The sequence below is a fragment of the Bos grunniens genome, chromosome 18 (assembly GCF_055505025.1).
Source record: "Bos grunniens cultivar Pamir isolate PY7600 chromosome 18, Bosgru_T2T1.0, whole genome shotgun sequence".
In the NCBI taxonomy this organism is placed as follows: Eukaryota; Metazoa; Chordata; class Mammalia; order Artiodactyla; family Bovidae; genus Bos; species Bos grunniens.
This window is the reverse complement of record NC_141182.1, coordinates 22,054,314-22,076,313: the sequence shown is the minus strand read 5'-3', so window position 1 is coordinate 22,076,313 and position 22,000 is coordinate 22,054,314. Positions and strand designations below refer to the sequence as shown.

At 38.6% G+C, this 22,000-nt stretch overlaps 1 protein-coding gene and 1 long non-coding RNA gene across 6 annotated transcripts in view; one reads left to right on the top strand and one right to left on the bottom strand.

Moving 5' to 3' along the window:
* RPGRIP1L (RPGRIP1 like) overlaps positions 1–878 on the top strand; it is a 96,102-nt gene extending 95,224 nt beyond the window's left edge. For all 5 annotated transcript variants that reach the window (XM_086350685.1, XM_086350684.1, XM_086350683.1 and 2 more), the window contains one exon: positions 195–878. In XM_086350685.1, the coding sequence (XP_086206811.1) occupies positions 195–242 (48 nt within the window). In that variant the 3' untranslated portion in view covers positions 243–878. The remainder of the gene's footprint in view (positions 1–194) is intronic.
* Positions 1–22,000, bottom strand: part of LOC147353222 (uncharacterized) — a 35,322-nt gene that overhangs the window by 6,437 nt on the left and 6,885 nt on the right. The window lies entirely within an intron of this gene.

Here is a 22,000-nt window from a genome sequence, read left to right as displayed (position 1 = left end):
AGAGTACTGGAGTAGGGTGTCATTGCCTTCTCCCCATACACACATGACAAACTTTAATTCTTAGATTTCTGATACCAGTGAATTTTGGACTTTTATAGAGCTGTTTTCATCTTTTCGACTACTATTTCAGTTAGGCTTATCTCAAGAAAAATCTGTTGAATGATATTAACACTTTTCTGCTATTCTCTCCCTAGTTTTGGATGCCAGAGCAAGTGGTGGAGGTATTGGCAAGCTCAGGGTAACAGTCGAAGCACTCCATGCCCTACGGTCTGTCTACGAGCAATTCAGAGATGACTTGGAGGCTTGAAAGAAACTGTTCCAGAGGCATCTCCTACTCCTGAGTAAATGCTCACATGAAAGCGCTTAGATGAGGTTTCCGTAATTACTCTGGTGTATATAATCTATAATTCATAGCAAGCTGGGGCGGGGAGGACCGGGGTTTGAAGTGTTCATGTTTTGTATACTTTTTCATTTGTTTATTTTTCTATTCCCTTCTTCCCATGACTGCCACCCCTTGAGAACTTAAGTTCTCCACAGTGGGCAACACCTTCTCAATAATTTATACCTACATGATAACATGAGAAAGTCTATTTGCATTTTCAACATTTCCTTATGAAGAACTGAAACGCAATTCCCATTTTTATTTTTAATAAGCAAAAAAGCATAAATCTTAGAAAACCTCTGAAAAAGAAATACTTTTATGTTATCCCTAATTGTCCCACTAAATGGAATGCCTATGATTAGCCTCATTAAGAGTTTTATACTGGGAAGATTTTATTAGAAGCACTATATGAAAATTACTTGGATTAATGTGTTAATTTTCCTCTTTAAAATGCTAATATCCATTTTATGCACATTAAAGCTCAGTATGCATTTTCTTTGATGCATGCCGTTTCTATCAATTAAATATAAAGAATAAGACTTGGCACCAACTTATTAAATCACTCCAAGTTTTGTTTTTCTTTCCTAAAAAGTATAGTTTTTCTTATTAATATTTGTATTGTTTTCAGATATTTGTAATGCTCATATGGATCCAGGGATGTGTGCATATAAAGAAGAAATATTTATACATGAAATTTACACTTTGAAAACTTAGCTTATGGCAGAGAAGGAAAATACTAAAAATATGACTCAGATTTTGATATGCTTAGTTAGACCTGAAAGGAGTATCTTTTTATCATTTTTTAAAAATTTACATCAAGCTTGTACAATGCTCGGGTGTATCTGGATAACCAGATCCTTGAAAAGCAGCTCAGAAAGTTAATTTTCTAGCTTTTACTCAATCTCACTGAAGGATTTAATTGATATTTTTAATGGAGCTGTGAATCAATGCTGCAAAGGAATTGTCTCTAGAGGTCTAGGATATAATGCATTTCATTTTTTAATTTACTTTTTTATTTGTCATTTTCTTCAAAGGATTTTTATAGGCTGTGGGTTTTCACTGTTTGCAAACAGGCTATGTTCCTTCTTAAGCATATGTAAAGTATTCAGAGAGATAAGTAATTTATTAAAATCTACCTAATTTGCCGTGATATATTAAATCTCTGCTTCAGTGATCACAGACCATTTCATTTAGAGAATTAGGCATTCCCTCTTTGTGTGATTAAAGCTCTGGAAAATGAGTTCTTTGCTCCTATTTGTGAACATTCAAAGCCTGCTAATGGCAAGAAGATGGAATAGATTATGAGACAATTCATTACAGTTCAACAGAAAAAAAAAGCAGCTATAATGCAAAAATGCAAGTATGAATATCTGCATATAGTTTGAACCATCTGTGCTCTAATGGCTTCAATAATGACTCTCGTCTTTAAGAGGCTTTGAAATGACATCCGTACAATATTAATTTGTTGATGTACATTGTGGAACCAGTAGAGTATGATCTGACCACAGAAATCTATAAATTCTGTCTCTACCATTGGGCCTCCCTGTCTGGGGCCTGCCATCTCCAAGAAGAATCTTGCTCTCATCAAACTCGGCAAATCTTCATAACAACTCATTCCTCTGAAGCCTTCCAGAGACCACAAACATCTGCAGACTAAACCTCTCCAACCCTAGTAAACAGCCACATGTTTGTTGTCACTTCAGCTGGCTCTGAGCTCATCTTTTTGGCCTCTCTTTCTAGCTTTCTTTGGCTTTAAGCAGTTACAGTGTCATTAAGGCCCGTAATATTCCCTGCAGTAATTTAAAACAGCCGGATTATACCCTGGGATTAACTGAGTGGTTTTTGAGACATTTATTGTGGTATTCTCCCAGGAGGTTTGTATTATTGTTTTAAAACGTTACATCCCAAAGTAAATGCCCTTTCTGTAGGGATAAGACCGGATTGTGCTGACTTCTTATGATCTCGAAGTGGAAAGGGGAAGTTTTTATTATAAATCTGTTGAGATCTAGTCAACTGTATAGAATATATATCTCAGCTGACATCAGAGCACTAGCCACATTTCTGTCATTTTCGTATGTACCATAACTTAAGATTCCTTTTCTAGTTTTGAAATACTCAGCCTCAAACTACATGAATTTTCACAAAACTCACTTTCATAAGTAGTTGAATAACTGCTGGCACATCCTGAAGTGGATAAGTGATCCTGGCTGCTTTAGACGGGTTTCTAGAATAGCTTTTCATTTTGTCTTGTGTTGACCAGAGTTCATTGAACAGTTCCCCACCTTTTAGGATCAAGAGCAGTGTTTTTCTCTTGGTGAGCCAGGCCTGATCCATTAAGTATGGCTTGAGGGTAGAGGGGCCTGGCCACACAAATGCACCCGTTTAAGGTAAGGCCTGTGTGAACTTACAGCTCTTGGTGTAAACGGACACAGTACACTCAGCACTTTTGGGGGCTGAAATGCTTTTAGTTTGGAAATATAAATAGAGATGTGATGTGGTATGTGGGAGAGTGTATTTTACATGTTTTTTTGCCTACTGTAGTAGAAATGTCAGATTCCTAGCCACTGTCATGAGAAGCAGTTGACAAAAATAAGTTTTATGGTTTACAGTGTGGTTTACGTAGAGAACATTTCTCTTCACTCTCAGTTTCAACATGTTTTCTAAATTATCATGGTTTATTGCCGTTTAACTTAAATTAGTTTTTTTAAGAATAAATAGAGAATATATTTAATCAAATAAAGAACAGCCACGTTGAAATTCTGCTGTTGCTGCCATTCGCTCGTTACCACAAAATGCAAATAATTTCTGTGTATTATGAAGACGTGTGGGCCGAGAGTGGTCGTGTGATTGGGAAGGCTCTGCCTGCACCCATGTTCCCACAACAAAACATAAATTATTTTAGTAATCTGACATCAGGAGCTGTGACAATGAAAACCACTTCTTACACATGTTCTAACAAGAATCTGATTAACATTTCTGTGGATATGGAAAATAAGTTTTTTTCGTCAAACTGGCACAATTGCTGAATTTAGAATGATTTCCTTATGCTCTAGATATCGCAAAATGTGAATCATGTCTAAGAACAAATACGAGAATAAAATGTCATCTTTGGGTAGTACAGAATAACCAAGGGAGAGCTTCGGGGATATAAAATTATTGAGTGATTGACAATACCAGGATGATCATTCATCCCCAACTATGAGAGTACATTTTAATAAGTCACTCATGCCTGAAGGCCTCTGACCACCTTAGCAAAGAAAAACTAAACCCATGATTTATTACAGATTGGGCAACATGCCTAATTAGATCCATGAATGGGAGCAAAGGCAGCTTTCCATCCTCTTTGTTCAGAACAAAAACAACCCGCGGGTCAACCAGAAAGCTAAAAAATATCAAAGCTACAGAAACAAGTGTTTCAAAATCTGAAAATTCAGAATGAGAAAACATCTCCTCATCCCAATCTCTTTGATCTTACAAGCTAGACTCTTCACTTCCATTTCAAAGCACCACCAGTGGACTGCACCCGGCAGTCTGACCTCCTGGGAAGCCGGGCCCGTGTTCCTGGTGCCGTCGCACCTTTTGTTCTTGCCCTTCTTGTTTTCCCTGTAACATTGACTCATATATTTAAACCATGTTTCTCCTTCAGTTTTTCTGAAGTAAAACCTGGTTGCCTCAGACTCTGAGCTCTTTTCTGTGGTAGATGCCTTTGGGCTTCTCCTTGCTTTTTGCCCTTTCTCACTCTTTATTGAGATGCGCCTTTCTCATCCCCATAACAGAATCAGCTCTCTCCCATTGAATGTCATCAGTTTTCTTTTTAAATCAGATGTACGTGTTGATCTTTATATTTCTGTCCTCTATTCTCTTCACACCTATATTCTGCTGACATTTCCTCCCACCTGTCTATCCCCCTGCTCATTTTTAGTTATTAGTCAAAGCGCATGTATTTCCTTCCTCTTTTCTTGTGCTCTAACCACATCTTTTTTTTAAATTAATTTTTATCGTAGTATAGTGGCTTTACAATGTTGTGTAGTTTCTACTGTTCGGCAAGGGTGACTCAGCTATATGTATACATGTATCCCCTCTTTTGGATTTCCTTCCCATTTAGGTCACCACAGAGTACCGTGTAGGGTTCCCTGAGCTATATAGTCAGTTTTCATTACTTACCTATTTTAGACACAGTATCAATAGTGTATATATGACAATCCCAATCTCCCAATTAATCCTACTTCCCCTTCCCCCCCCTTGGTGTCCATATGTTTGTTCTTCTCTACATCTGTGTCTCTATTTTGCAAATAAGATTGTCTATACCATTTTTCTAGATTCCACATATATGCAACAATATACAATATTTGTTTTTTACTTACTTCACTGTGTATAACAGTCTCTAGTTCTGTCCACATCTCTACAAATGACCCAGTTTCATTCCTTTTTATGGCTGAGTAATATTCCATTGTAAACATGTACCACATCTTTATCCCTTCCTCTACTGACGGACATTTAGGCTGCTTCCACGTCCTGGCTGTTGTAAATAGTGCTGCAGTGAACACTGGGGCGCATGTGTCTTTACGGTTTTTCTCTGCGTATATGCCCAGGAGTGAGATTGCTGGCTCATATGGTAAGTCTCTCTATAGTTTTTAAGGAACCTCCCTACTCTTCTCCACAGTGGCTGTACCAATTTACATTCCCACTCGAAGCACTTCTTTAGATACCAGCGTCTATGACAGTTAAAACGGCCTTCCCAAAACATTTCATTGTGTTAAGTCTTCTCTTAATTTAACATAACAGGGGCACTCTTAGCCATTATGAAACTAAGGAAACAGCAAGCTAATTTTTATGTCTTTGCTTCTTGTACCTTTTTACAGTGAAGTAACAGAAGCTGAAACTCAGAAAGCTCTTATCACTGATAAGAAGCTGAAACATAAGGTGTTTTTAAGAAATTTTAAGGAAATGTGTCATTAAAAATCAAGCTATATATTCTATAAATGTGTTTTGTCATAGTTTACACATCAGCATTAACAACAGAAAAAGTAAGAGAAATTTTGCAAGAAAACTTAGAGACTACAATACAGCCTAAAGACTGGGGAGACTTTTCTTTTTTTTTTTAATTTTATTTTATTTTTAAACTTTACAATATTGTATTAGTTTTGCCAAATATCGAAATGAATCTGCCACAGGTATACCCGCGTTCCCCATCCTGAACCCTCCTCCCTCCTCCCTCCCCTGGGGAGACTTTTCTAACCAAGAGAGGAAAGAAAAGCTATAAAACAAGAGATAGAAGCATTAAATATGTAAAACATTAAGGTACAGTGACAGTTTTAATATCAGACAAAATCTAATGCAATGTGGAAAACAAGAGACAAAGATTTTATACTGTTAAGGGAACAACAGGTCAAAGATGTAGCCAACTTGAACACACACACACACACACACACCCCCACACCCCAGATGGAGCAATGGTAAAGAATCCACCTGCATTCACGCACGCACACATGCTATAAATCCACCTGCCAGTTCAGGAGATTCAGGTTTAATACCTGGCTCAGGAAGATCCCCAGGAGAAGGAAATGGCAACCCACTCCAGTACTCTTGCCTAGAAAATGCCATGGAAAGAGGAGCCTGGTGGGCTACAGTTCATGGGGTCACAAAGAGTCAGACACAGCTTACCAACTGAGCACACAGCACACACACAACACACACACAAATATATATATATACACACACATACATATATTTACACACATATACAGTAAATATTTCACAATATAGCCTCAAAATTCATGAAGCAATAACTGACAGAACTATAATGAGTACATGGGTTTTAATAGAGTTTAATTCTCAAGAAAGTGATATATCAAAAATAAGAAAAAGTCTAGATTTATTCAGTATGATTACTAAACTCAAATGGATATAGAGTGCATGTAAAACATTCAAAGAAAAATTAGCCATGTACTCAACCACAAAGGAAGTCTCTTTTTCCAAAGAATCAAAATCTTAGAATTTGTTTCTGAACAAAATGCAGTGAAATTAGAACTGAATAGCAAAAGGCTAGTTAAAAAATAATTTCATCTAAAAGTTCAAAATATGTGTTTTTATTGTTCAGGGTTCTACTACAACAGGAAATAACCCAGTCCTACAACATAACTAGAAGAAAATTCTACAAACTTCACTTTATGTGTAAGTGAGGGAAATAAACATCAGCTCAGAAGCCCACAGCAGAGGGTGCGAAGGGCAAGGGTTAAGCATAAGAGAAGCACCTGTGACACGATTCTGGTGGTGGCAGAACACAGATGATATCAACTAAGGTTCTCCCAGGAGACAGTCCACCTGAGAGAGGAAATACCAAGAACAGGTCTGAGGCTTGGTGAATCAAAGTACTGGTCACTGGGGAAGTGAATGGAAGGGGCTGGAAATGCAGAGGACCAGAGGCAGCAGTCTTAGAAAGACACCTCTTCTGGAAGAGAACGGGGCATTTTGGAAAGGGGAGGTCTCCCTTGGAGGCATAATAGTGAAATAAAGAAGGAACCAGCTGAAACTGCGGGCCCCAGAGAAAGAAGATGGTGTCATTATCTGTGTGTGCGTATGCTAAGTCACTTCATTCATGTCCAACTCTTTGTGACTGTATGGACTGTAGCCCATCTGAGGCTAGCCCCTCTGTCCATGGGATTCTCCAGGCAAGAGTACTGAAGTGGACTGTCATGCCTTCCTCCAGAGGATCTTCCCTACCCAGGGATCAAACCTGTGTCTCTTAATATGTCTTCTGCATTGGCAGGCAGATTCTTTACCACTAGCACCACCTGGGAAGCCCCACAGAAGGTCATTTATTGTTAAAACTGCACTTCACTGTAACAGCAATAGAGGACACACTTAACAAGTCTTTAGAAACCACCCAGATGATTCTCTGCCTTGGCTAGTCCAGGGAAATCCAAATCAACTTTTAATTAAAAATAGAATCCTACAGCCATTTTCCATAAGGAAACAATGAGAAAACTTTTCAGCAGGATGGAGTTCTACCCCAGGAATGGTAAAGTTGATAGTTTGGATCACCCTTCCTGTTAAGAGCAACTTGGGAAGTTCATTTTACATAAGCTGTAAGAAATTATAGGAACAAGATCTGGGAACAGAGGAAAGCCCAGAAAGTGAGCTGACCCCAAAGGCTGCTTTTCTCCTAGATGCAGCTCCAATCTGAAAGCATGGGTAACAGGTTCAGAAGCTGAATAGAGCTTCCAGCAGACTCACAGGGCTCTGAAGAATAAAAATTGTAATCCAGGGTCCACCAAAGACTAAGAGCCCCAGTAAATACCCCAGACGCAAATTATATATTTCTACATTTTTTTTTTACATACAGTGCTTGGTACACATATAAAATTAACTAGGCACATAAGGAGAAAAGACCACATGACTGAAGACTAAGACAACAGACTTGAAACACACATAAGTAATTCAGATAATGGGATCATTGTCTATGAAATTCATCATGAACTTGGAATTCATTAAGTGGATATTCAGCAAATCAGACACAATTGAAGAGAGACTTAGGAAACTTAAAAAAAATTAAAAATCCATTTGGATGCATGGAAAGAAAAATGGAAAATACTGAAGAAAAAAAGAGGGAGCAGTTAATAAACCTTGGATTGTATGGAAAGTTATACAGGCACTCCTTGGAGATATTGCAAGTTTGATTCCAGACCATTGCAATAAAGTGGATATCACAATAAAGCAAGTCACACAAAGTTTTTGATTTCCCAGTGCATATAAAAGTTATATTTGTAGTATACTGCAGCCTATTTAGTGTACAAATACATTATGTCTAAAAAAATGTACATACCTTAATTTAAAAATACTTCATTACTAAAAACTGCTATCATTTGCACTTTCAGTGAGCCATAATCTTTTTGCATAGTAACACCAAAGATCACTGATCAGAGGTCACTATAACAAATAAAATAATAGTGAAAAAGCTGGAAATATGAGAATTATCAAAATGTGACACAGACACAAAATGAAGAAATCTTGTTGGGAAAATGGCACCTTGGGAAAATTATCAAGTCAAAAGATTTGATCAATATAGCCTCAGTTTGTTTTTTAAAAAAAAGCCACATACACACAATATCTGCAAAGCACAGTAAAATAAAACTAAGTAGGCCTGTACACATAATTGAAGTCCCAAAGAGGGAAAAAAAAAAGAGAATCAGATTCAATATTCCAAGAGATAATGGCTAAGAATTTTCCAGACTATGCATAAGACACAATTAGAAGAATGAATTAATCCTATATGCTCAAGTTTGATAAAGTTATTTGAGGCACACTGTAGAGAAACTGTTGAAAACCTAAGACAGAAAATCTTCAAAGTCAGAGACCACACTAAGACTGAGAGCTGATTACTTTACTGAAACATTGGAAGTCATTAGAAAAAGAGTATGAAATACTTCTTGGGCCCTACCTCACATTCTCCTTCCCATCTTTTATTTCCATCTTCTCCTCTCCATCTTTTATTCACAACCAACAAAGTTAACTCCCCAGGGAAGCTCTTGACCAATAGGAGTCAGCAGCCAGTGGAGATGGAAAACCCTGAAGGGCATTCTATAGGATTCCAGCAAGACAGCAAAAGAGACACTGATGTATAGAACAGTCTTATGGACTCTGTGGAAGAGGGAGAGGGTGGGAAGATTTGGGAGAATGACATTGAAACACGTAAAATATCATGTAGGAAACGAGATGCCAGTCCAGGTTCGATGCACGATACTGGATGCTTGGGGCTGGTGCACTGGGACAACCCAGAGGGATGGTATGGGGAGGGAGGAGGGAGGAGGGTCTAGGATGGGGAACACATGTATACCTGTGGTGGATTCATTTTGATGTTTGGCAAAACTAATACAATTATATAAAGTTTAAAAATAAAAAAAAAAAGAATAAGTCCCACCACTTACAGAGGTGAGCAACTTGGAAATACAACTTTGCACTGGCGTTTTCCTTCTACTTTACTCCTCCCAGGCCCTCCTTCCTCTTCCTGGGACCATCTCCCAAATAAAGTTGCGTGCTCAGTCGCTAAGTCTGTTTTGGAGGAACCTAGGCTAAGGGTAGCTCCCAGGAATAGCCCTAGAAAGCAGAAGATCACAATGGGACTCTGAAGCTGGGTTGCTCACTCATCAAATGGCAAAAAGGGTGACATGATTTATGGTAAGTGGTGTGATATACCCTACCATGTGATAGATTCCTAACTATGGTGGATTAAGATGGTGGGGGGAAAAAGTGAAGTATGGTTATCAGCTATTTACTTTCTGAATTTATATTTCAACTTTGTAAGTTTAAAAAAACTTCTCAGTAGATGCAAAACTCCAGAAGAAATAAAACCAGCCCTGATGCCAAAAGAAAATGTTGATTCAGTATTTCAACATGAATTAAATAAAATTTAGAAAGGAACTGCAGATAGGAAAAAAACAGATTGGGGGTTTAAAAACTCAAACTATACAAACTGGAACTTATAAAATGGGAACTGATGTTAGGAAAGAAATTGAAGGGAAAACAAAATGAATCTTGAAATGACTAAATTATAATGTACCTAAGAGAAAATAAATATGGCTGAGAATAGACCAGGGATGACAGTGGATAGAAGTAAAAGGAGTCAAGAAAATTAAAGAAATAGGTAGAACCAGTGAGAAAATGATAGTTTCAATATAGACAGGCAAACTTAAATTAAGTTTTCCTGAAATTAAATACCTGAATCTACATATTGAAAGGGTCCACCAGGCACGAAAACTACTTCAGAACAGTCAACTCTGAAATATATCCTAATAAGGAAACATTAAGGTTAAACAAAAAAATATCCTTTGGTCCCCCAGGCCAAAAAAAAAAAAAAAAAAATAACACTTATAAAGAAAATAAAATCTGGTTGGCATTAGATTTTGCAAGAGCAACTCACAAGACAGTCGTAAAATACTGATCAAAAAACTCAGATGAAGTGAAAAACAAGGATTATTTTTTTATCCAACTTGGCTAAGAAAATCGATTTTTATTATGATAAAATTCACATAACATAAAATTATTTTAAAATGAACAATTCAGTGGCGTTTAGTACAGTGTTGTGTAACCACTATCTCTAGTTTCAAAACACTTTCGTATAAAATCCTGCATACAGTAAGCGTTTATATCCTATTGCCCTCTCCCCAGCCCGTGGCAACCCCTAATCTGCTTTCTGTTTCTATGAATTTACCTATTCTGGGGCTTCCCAAGTGGTGCAGTGGTAAAGAATCCTCCTGCAATGCAGGAGATGTGGGAGATGCAGGTCTATCCCTGGGTCAGGAAGACCCCTGGAGGCAGATCTTCAACCCACTCCAGTATGCTTGCCTAGACAATCCCATGGACCGAAGAGCCTGGCGGGCTACAGTCCCATGGGGTCACAAAGAGTCAGACATGACTGAGCATGCACACACCTATTCTGGATGTTTCATATAAATGGAGTCATACAATATGTGACCTTTTGTGTCTGGTTTCTTCCATTTAGCATAATGTTTTTGAGATTCATCCACACTGTAACATTATCAATACTTCATTCCTTTTTGTGGCTGAATAATATTCCATTGTATTAAAAACCACAATTTGTCTATTTATCCATTGATGGACATTGGGATTTTTGCTACCTTTTGGCTAATGTGAACATTGCTGCTGTGAACATCTTGGTACAAACATTTGTTTGAGTACCTATTATCAACTCTTTGGGGTGTAAATCTGGACGAGCAATTGCTGCGTCATGTGACAATTCTGTTACTTCTTCAGGAACTGCAAACTGCTTTCCACAACAACTGAACCATCTTACATCCTCACTAGCAGTGGTGTGCATGCTAAGTCACTTTAGCTATGTCCGACTCTTTGCAACCCTACGGACTGTAGCCCACCAGGCTCCTCTGTCCATGGGATTCTCCAGGCAAGAATACTGGAGTGGGTTGCCATGCCCTCCTCCAGGGAATCTTCCCAACTCAGGGACTGAACCTGTATCTCTTAAGTCTCCTGCATTGCAGTCGCCACCCGGGAAGCCCTCTAGCAATAGTCAAGGGTTCCAATTTCTCCACATCCTTGCAACACTTGCAAAGACTCAAAATATTAAATTTTTCATAGTCATTCTTATGAGTGTGGGGTAGAATCTCATTATAGTTTTTTTTTAATTGAAGGATAATTGTTTTACATAATTCTGTTGGTTTCTGTCATATATCAACATGAATCAGCCATGGGTATACATAGGTCCCTTCCCTCTTGAACCTCCCTCCCATCTCCCTCCCCATCATTATTGTTTTGATTTCTATCTCCCTAATGACTAATGACGTTGAATATCTTTTCATGTGCTTCTTTACAGAAAAAAAATTTTAGACAAGAATTCCGGGAGTATTGTACTATTAAATCTTTCCTGAGGAATCTACTGAAAGACCGCTTTGGTCCAACTAAAAGACAAATGATGAAACTGTTCAAAAGACTGGTGGTAAGCACTGCCTGTAGCTAACTCTAGGGCAACAAGATGGAGAATAGTATGCAGCAAAAATTATGTGCTCTGATAAGGTAGATTTAACACCATTTTATAAAGAGGGGAAACGATAAAAGATATGTGAAAGTAGAATAAATTCATTTTGGTTTCACAAAGATTAAAGGTGAGAGTCAAAATAGCAAGGTGAAAAGACAGCCTTCAGAATGGGAGAAAATAATAGCAAATGAAGCAACCGACAAACAACTAATCTCAAAAATATACAAGCAACTCCTACAGTTCAACTCCAGAAAAATAAACGACCCAATCAAAAAATGGGCCCAAGAACTAAATAGACATTTCTCCAAAGAAGACATACAGATGGCTAACAAACACATGAAAAGATGCTCAACATCACTCATTATCAGAGAAATGCAAATCAAAACCACTATGAGGTACCATTTCACACCAGTCAGAATGGCTGCGATCCAAAAGTCTACAAATAATAAATGCTGGAGAGGGTGTGGAGAAAAGGGAACCCTCTTACACTGTTGGTGGGAATGCAAACTAGTACAGCCACTATGGAGAACAGTGTGGAGATTCCTTAAAAAACTGGAAATAGAACTGCCTTATGATCCAGCAATCCCACTGCTGGGCATACACACTGAGGAAACCAGAAGGGAAAGAGACACGTGTACCCCAATGTTCATCGCAGCACTGTTTATAATAGCCAGGACATGGAAGCAACCTAGATGTCCATCAGCAGATGAATGGATAAGAAAGCAGTGGTACATATACACAATGGAGTATTACTCAGCCATTAAAAAGAATACATTTGAATCAGTTCTAATGAGGTGGATGAAACTGGAGCCTATTATACAGAGTGAAGTAAGCCAGAAGGAAAAACATAAATACAGTATACTAACGCATATATATGGAATTTAGAAAGATGGTAACAATAACCCGGTGTACAAGACAGCAAAAGAGACACTGATGTATAGAACAGTCTTATGGACTCTGTGGGAGAGGGAGAGGGTGGGAAGATTTGGGAGAGTGGCATTGAAACATGTAAAATATCATGTAGGAAACGAGTTGCCAGTCCAGGTTCGATGCACGATGCTGGATGCTTGGGGCTGGTGCACTGGGACGGCCCAGAGGGATGGTATGGGGAGGGAGGAGGGAGGAGGGTTCGGGATGGGGAACACATGTATACCTGTGGCGGATTCATTTTGATATTTGGCAAAACTAATACAATTATGTAAAGTTTAAAAATAAAATAAAATTAGAAAAAATATATATAATTTAAAGCAGACAGATAGCAGAAGCCTAAATAAAGCAATCATGGGCATTATATAAAGATATTAGTGAAAAGATAATTACTAAAACAAAACCCACAAATCATTCTAGTCACCACCATTTTTAAAAACTGAAAAGTGAAAAGAAAACAGACCAGAGAATGAAAAACACATAGTAAATACAGCACAAAACAGTAAGAGCTAAGACCAAGTATTTAAGTTATAATAAATGTAAATGATCTCAACTAACTTGTGAGAAAAGATTTTCAGATCATCTTTCAAGGAAAAATTCAATTCTATACTGTAAGAGACACTCCTAAAACAAAGTGCAGTTATTAAAAGGATAGGTAAAACTATAACCAGGCAAATGCACATAAAGAAATCAGAGTCTGTGAAGTTGATATTTGACAAGATGAAATTCATGGAGGGAATAAGGCTCAATGAGACAAAGACACTTCATAAAACTAAAAGCCATAATTCATAGTGAAGAAACAAGAGTTACTAATAACTGCATCGAATAACACAGCAGCAGCCTTCATGCAGAATACAGAAGAGAAACACATGGAAATATATTTAGAAGAGCCTTGTAATCCATTCTTAGTTCAAGACGGAGCAAATGGGCTAAATAAATAAACATGTAGAAACTATAAACAACATAATTCTAGGGTAGATCTTATGAATATACATTGAAGCCTTCACCCTTATTAAAGAGAATATTTTTTCTTTTCAAATACATGGCACATTCATGAAAACTGACCATATGTAAGTAAGGTCACCAAGAAAACATCAATAAGGTTTTTTAAGTAAAAATAATGCAAACCAACATTACAATGTGATAAGGCTTAAATAAAATGGCACAAAGTCTTTTCCATCTGGGAAATTTTCAGTTATTAAACAATTCTTTAGCCAAAGGGGAAATATAAATTGAAATTAAACAATTTCTTTTAAAAATAATGATTATGACAACAGTATGTATCAGAGTCTTTGAGATACAATTAAAGCAAAGGTAAAAAGAGAATACATAGATTAAATATTTATAAAAATCAAAATGAAAGTAATAATAAATGAATTAAATACCTATCTCAAAAATTAGAAAAGGAAGTTTAGAAAGTAGAGAGAAGGAAATAGCAAAGATAAAAGCAGACGCAATTGAGTTAAAAACCAAATAGAACTAATAAATAAAAAGATCTTTCTTTGAAAAAAAATCAACAAAATACATGTAATCATTATAAAAGCAAGCAAGCACAAGTACAGATTAAAACATTATAACTGGAGATTTAACTCTTGAATCAGTGGCTATTCTACAATGTCAAGAATCTTAAATTGAACAATTCTATGCAGATACATTTAAAAACCTAGATAAAGTGGATGATTTTCCAGAAAATATTGCTTACCAAAATTAACCCTAGTAGAGATAGAAAGTTTAAAAGGTCAGTTTCCATAGAAGAAATATAATTGTTAAAGGGTTAATCCCCCAAAAGTACTAGACCCAGAAGGTTTTGCAGATGAATTCTAAAAGGCCTACAAAGACTAGATAATTTTAAACTATCTTTTTAAGCTATTCAAATTTTAAGCTATTTAAACTGTTTCAGAGATATAAGATGAGTGAAAATTTCCATAATCTTTTAAAGAAGTGAATATATCACTGTTTTGCAAACCCAATAAACATTGCAAGACATACTCAAAAGAAAACTAAAGACTAATCTCACTTGTGAATATTGAAGCAAAAATCTTCCAAGTAAAATGTTACCAAATAAAATTGAACATAAATATATATATATATAAACACATATTTAAATACTCAATTGACATGGGTTTGAGCAAGCTCTGGGAGATGATCAAGGACAGGGAAGCCTGGTGTGCTGCTGTTCATGGGGTTGCAGAGAGTTGGACATGACTTGATGACTGAACAACAACAACAATTTAAATATTAGTATTATATATATATATGTATATATAAATTAAATACAACATGATCAAGAAATATTTGTTACAGAAATGTAGTGTGGCTCAGAATATCTAGAAAGAGACCCAAATACAAACAAGAAGTCGATACAGCAAAGGTGGCTTATTAAATAATAGAGAAAAGTAGACTACTCAGTCTCCAGTACTCTTGCCTGGAAAATCCTATGGACCGAGGAGCCTGGTGGGCTGCAGTCCATGGGGTCGCTAAGAGTTGGACATGACTGAGCGACTTCACTTTCACTTTCCACTTTCATGCATTGGAGAAGGAAATGGCAACCCACTCCAGTGTTCTTGCCTGGAGAATCCCAGGGACGGGGGAGCCTGATGGGCTGCCATCTATGGGGTCACACAGAGTTGGACACGACAGAAGCGACTTAGCAGCAGCAGCAGCAGACCACTCAGTAATGATGTTAGAAGCAATAAAAGGGCATCTAGTAAAAAGTTAATTGGATCCCTACTCGTACCATAGAGCAAAATAAATTTTATAAATACATGTAAAATAATGAAACTATATATGCACTAGAACTAAACAAATAATTATTTTTACAGTTTCAAATGGAGATAACCTCTATAACACAAAATCCAGGAGCTATGAAATGAAATAATATATTTGACTACACAAAAATAAAATTTTCCTCATAGTGAAAGTGAAAGTTGCTCAGTCATGTCCGACTCTTTGCGATCCTATGGACTATACAGTCCATGGAATTCTCCAGGCCAGAATACTGGAGTGGGTAGCCTTTCCCTTCTCTAGGGGATCTTCCCAACCCAGGGATCGAACCAGGTCTCCCACATTGCAGGAGGATTCTTTACCAGCTGAGTGACAAGGGAAACCCAAGAATACTGGAGTGGGTAGCCTAGCCCTTCTCCCACGGATCTTCCGGACCCAGGAATCAAACCAGGGTCTCCACTGCAGGCAGATTCTTTACCAACTGAGGTATGAAGGAAGCCCTCATAGTCAAGGAAAAAAATCATAAAATCAAAACAAATGAAAAAACTTGGAAAAATATTTGCTAAAAATAGAGCAAATAGCTAGTTTTCTTAATATATAAAGAGCTCCTAAAACAGTAAAAGAAAAATAGCATATAGAAACATGGGTAAATATTATAAATAATTTACAGAAAAGAAACTACAACTGACTTAATGAAGTGAATATAACATTACTGAATGTAATGATATTGATGGTGGTATTAAACATGGAAAAGACAGTCCACATGCTCATAATAACAAAAATGCAAATAAAAATCACAGTGAGATAAAAATTTTCAACTATCAGATTGAGAAGATTAAAAATTTTATAGTACATAGTGCTAACAGGGCTACAGGAAAGAGGCACACTCAAATATTACTAGTGGGAGGGTAATTTCCCACAAATGCTACAGTGATGAGTTTGGCAATTCTATCAAAATTTAACATACACTTATCTTTTAATCCAATAACTCCACTTTGAAGACTTTATCCCACAGTTGTATTTGCAAATGTAAGGAATAATATTCGACAAGGTTGTTTATTCCATCATTTGTTAAAAGAAAAATTGGAAACACCCTAAATATCCAATTAGGAATTCATTCAATAAATTATGGTTCTTATAGTCATGAAACTTAACACTATGCCACTATTTAAAAGGAGTCAGATATAATTTAGATTGTGTCTTAGATTATTTAAGAGGAATCAACTTTAGATATAATCTCCAAGGTATATTTTTGTTTAATTTTTGGCTTAAAAACAGATATTTATCCAGAGTTCTGAAGGCCAGGTGTTGGCAGGACAATGGTCCCTGTGAAGGCTCCAGGGAAGACTTTGTTCCATGTCTCTCTCCTAGCTTCTGGTGGTTACTGGTAAGTCTTCCGCATTCTTTGCCTTTTAGACCTTTTATTCCTATCTGCCCCTATCTTAACAGGGCATTCTCTCTGTTTATGTCTCCAAAATACATTTTTAAATGAAAAAGCAAGGTAAGGAACAGTGTTTGGTTTATGCAATAAATTACATAAAAACGCGTATGTACATGTGCTTGAATATAAATAAAATATCTTTGGAACTACATCTAAGAAGTTGATTAGTGGTAGCTTCTGGGGAAGGGAATTGGCAGCTAGAAGAAGGAAAAAAAAAAACGTACTTTTTACTGTGTTTCCATTTGTATATTATTCACAGCTATTTTGAGATGTATTTCACATACCATAAAATTCATCCATTTAAAGTATACAGTTAAATGATTTTTAACATAATGACAGAGTTCTGCAGTGATCACCAAAATCAAATTTTAGAACATTTTCAGCAACCCCAAAAGAAAACACATAAAGATAGCAATCATTGTCCATTCCCAGCTTCCCTCCGCTCAGCCCCAGGTAACCACTAATCTACTTTCTGTCTCTGTGGATTTGCCTGTTCTGTATATTTCACATAAATGGAATCATAATACGTGGTTTTGTGACAGGCTTCTTTCACTAAAGAACATAATATTTTCAAGGTTCATTCACATTGTAGCATGCATCAGTGTCTCATTCAGTTTTATTGCTAAATAATATTCCACTATATGACTTACGACACTGTTTATTCACTCATCGAGTGACAGACATTTAGATTTTTTCCACTTCTGGGCAATTATGAACAATGCTGTTATGGACATTTGTGTACAATGTCCATAGGAAGGAAAAGGAAGGGGCTTTTTCCTTAGAGGTATGTTTTCTTGACTCTTGGGTATATACCTAGGGAACCACAAACAACAAAATAAAACTGACAAGAGTTTTAACAGAGGGAACATATTAATGGTTACAGTGAGTATCACGTGGTTTCCTCATGGCTAGGGATCCTCAATGGCACCCACTCCAGTACTCTTGCCTGGCAAATCCCACGGACGGAGGAGCCTGGTGGGCTGCGGTCCATGGGGTCGCTAAGAGTTGGACATGACTGAGCGACTTCACTTTCACTTTTCACTTTCATGCATTGGAGAAGGAAATGGCAACCCACTCCAGTGTTCTTGCCTGGAGAATCCCAGGGACGACAGAGCCTGATGGGCTGCCGTCTATGGGGTCGCACAGAGTCAGACACGACTGAAGCGACTTAGCAGCAGCAGCAGTAGCAGCAGCAGAGATCCTCCAAGGTCTCTTGTTCTGCTTTCCCCATCTCATCTTTCTGTTTTCTCAAAAAAACTGATTAGAGTTGGGGGCAGAGAATCTAAGTCAGTTTTGGATAGCAGAACCAAAGCAGATGGGGTAGAAAGAGACCGGAGGCCTCTGGAGCCCCACCTCACATCCCCACCGCCGTATCTCAAATTCCAGCAATGGCTCTGGTGGCCAGTTCTGCGACAGCTTCCACTCACTTCCCTCTACCAGCATCTTGCCTCAGGTGTGCACTGTGTTCTTTGCTGCATAAGCTGTGTACACCTGTGGGAGTCTCCTTAGCCTGTACCCATGCTACAGCAATCCACAGCATGATCGAAATGGTTCTTTGGGGATCAGGCAGCGCAGACAGTGCTGATGAGATATACAAACAAATGGCCCAAGCTCCCATGCCACCTGATGGGGTGACAGCAGGGCCTTGTCTTCAACCCACACTGTGGTCTCTCGGCTTAGGAAGGGCCTTTGATGCTACCAGATTCATCAGGGAGAAAAAAATCTTGAGTTTGATTTAGGGGTCAGCAGGCCCGATCTGTTGGTGTGAACTGCTGCACCAGGCCTCACTTAAGGATGCCCCAAAGGACAGGAATGGAGCCCGTGTGTGGGCCCAGATGCTGGCCTCTCTGTCACCACGGCTGGTCCTGGCTACTGCTCAGCCTGCTAGCAGCCAGATTAACACTGAGCCCTCGCTATGGTGCCATCTCTCAAAGAGACCAGCCAATCTCTGATGGTAGCAGGTTGATCCCACTGGATTCCTTCTCTTTTGGAGGAGGCAGGAATTTGTTCCTCCTGCAGCTGCTGCCTCCTCTGGAGATGTGTTTGTCTGCCCCGTGCAGAGTGCCTCCACCAGTACCACCACTGGAGGGATGACAATGTCTGACTGACCAAACAAGATCCCATGTCACATGCCTCAGCTCAAGGGAGGTATGCCTTTCATGCCTCAAGGGAGGCCTTTCACAGAAATGAAGGGGTGACTGCTTCTGCCCAATATTTCAGTGTCCAGAGGCAGCCATTCTCCAAGAGTGAAGGAATGGCCTATTACAGGCCCAGCTGAGGTGCCTTCTTAGAGACAACTGAGTGAATTGAGGTCCTGTCCTCCGGGATACAAATTCTGCACCGACTCTCCAGGTGGTGTAGCCCTCCGTCCCCAGCAGTAAAATATGTGGCTCCAGAAACCGAAAGGTTGAAGTAGGAATGCCCCCGTCACCACCACTCCCAGGAGCACGCTTGCAGAATAGGTGCTTCCCACAGCCACAGTCAGGTTCTGTGAGATCCTGGTTCTGAGGGCAACCGTTTCACCCCAGGGAACAGGGAAAGTCCCACGGAAGCCACAATTAGTGCACCGTTATTTTGGGCTCTTCATGTCAATGGTCTAAGAGATGGAGTGGCGGAAGAAATTACTAAATGTGGTGGATTAATGATAGCCACAAACTCCCCCCACGAAGATAGGATCTTTTCTTCCTCCCCCGTGTATCTGGGCTGTGCCCGTGATGGGCTTTGACCAGGAGAATACAGTGAAGGTGGTGCTCTGGCGGTTCCTGATGTCACCTTTAAGAAGTCCCCCATTTCCTTTGAGTTCTTCATCACTTACCCCTCCATCTGAACTCACTGGGCTGATAAACACACCAGCTGTGGTGTCTCTTGGATCAGGAGTGCCAATATCTTTTGCCAGAGTTCTCCTTGACATGTATTTCACTGGAATCCAACCCCTTGGAAGCTAACCGACTTGTTACTGTCACCATCATTGCTCGCCGTGGCATCCCAACCCTACTACAAATCCTGATGTTCAGGGCCTCTGTAGAGTACAGTCATTAGCAGCTGTAGTTTTACGGCTGGGAGCAGTGAAGGGGGACGCACTATTCCATGGAACATGATTACCAGCTTCCCAGGGAATGGAAAAACACCTCTGTTGATAAGACCTGGCTTTCAGTTCAAGCAGAATGTCAGAAGCAGCAGCTCAAAGAGTGGTTGCTGCTTGTAATCCCAAATCAGGACTCACATATACAGCCTAATCTATTTCTACCGCTGACATCTCACTTGAAATAGCTATACCATTTACAAAGTAATTGTAAACATATATGTTTCCGTATTACATGTCCATGGGAATGGTTTGCGTGGAAGGATCCTCAAATGCTAAATAAAACATTACCATGGAGCTCTAGTTGATACAAAATGATTGCTTTTGTGGCAGTTGACATCCCACCTTGGGTTAGTCTCGTTATGGTCTCGTTATGGTTGTTTTTGTTATTAAAACCAGTGACACAACATCAAAGGCATGATCCATGAAAGAAATAATTGATAAGCTGGACTTCATTAAAATTTAAAACTTCTGCTCTGCAAAAGACACTGTCAAGAGAATGAGAAGATAAACCACAGCCTGGGAGAAAACATTTGCAAAAGAGCTATCTGATAAAGGACTGTTAATCCAAAATATACAAAGAATCCTCAAAACTCAACAATAAGGAAATAACAATGCAATTAAAAATGGGCCAGAGATCTGAACCAGACACCTCACCAAAGAAGATAATCAGATGGAAAGTAAGCATGTAAAAAGATGCTCTACATCATATGTTCTCATGAAATAAAATAACAGCAAGTTACCACTATACACTTAGCAGAATGGCCAAAATCTGGAATACTGATAGCACCAAATGCTGACAAGAATGTGACACCAGAGCAACTCTCAAACATTTCTGGTGGAATGTTTGGAAGAGAGTTTGGCAGTTTCTTACAAAGCTACATGTATTCCTACCATACAGTCCAGCAGTCAAGGTCCTTGATATTCACCCAAGCAAACTGAAAACTATGTCCACACAAAAACCCACATATGGATGTTTATAGGAACTTTATTTATAAATGCCAAAGCCTGGAACAACTAAGATGTCCTTTGATGGATGACTAGATAAATAAACGGTGGTACATTCAGACAATGGCAACTTATTCAGTAGTAAAGAGAAATGAACCAAGGAAGCCATGGAGACACACACAGAAAACTTACATGCATATTACTAAGTGGAAGCATCCAATCCACAAAGGCAACATACTGTATGAGGCCAGCTGTATGATATTCGATAAAAGGCAAAACTAAGGCAACAGAAAAGAAATCCGTGGTTACCAGGAGGTAGCAGGGGAGAGAGGGATGAACAGGGGGAGCAGAGAGGCTTACAAGGGCCATGAGACTATTCTGTCTGATACTACAGTGGTGGACACATGCCATTATACATCTGTCCAGATCCTTAGAATGCACAACACCAACAGTGAACCCTAATGTAAGCCATGGAGTTAGTGATGTGTCAGTGTAAGTTCACCAAACGTAATAAATGTACCACTCAGGGCTGAATGTTGATAGCAGGGAGGCTGTGCCTGTGCCAGGGGGTGGGGGATGGGAGAAGACAAGCATGTACGCTCTGTACCTGGCACTCAGTTTTGCTATGAACCCAGAAGTGCTCTAAAAATAAAGTATTTTTAAAACTACAGAATAGCCTAACTTTTTTTCTCTCTCATTTTCTGCTTCTTTGAAGCCCTGCAGCTATTTAGATATTAAGAAACTCTTTCATAGATGAGTCTTGGGTAACAGAAGAAAAGTATAGCTTCAAACTATCAATATGTGAAAACAGAGACCGCTGAGTCCACTGAGCAAAATTCACCACATCTGCTCCTAACTGACCACATCTCCATAATTAGGCCAACTTCCTTGACCTTATACCTCAACCCGAATATGAGCATAGTTGTTATAGAACCACCTGCACCTTGAAATTGTAATTCTTTTCATTTTCCAGTTTTATTTCCACAA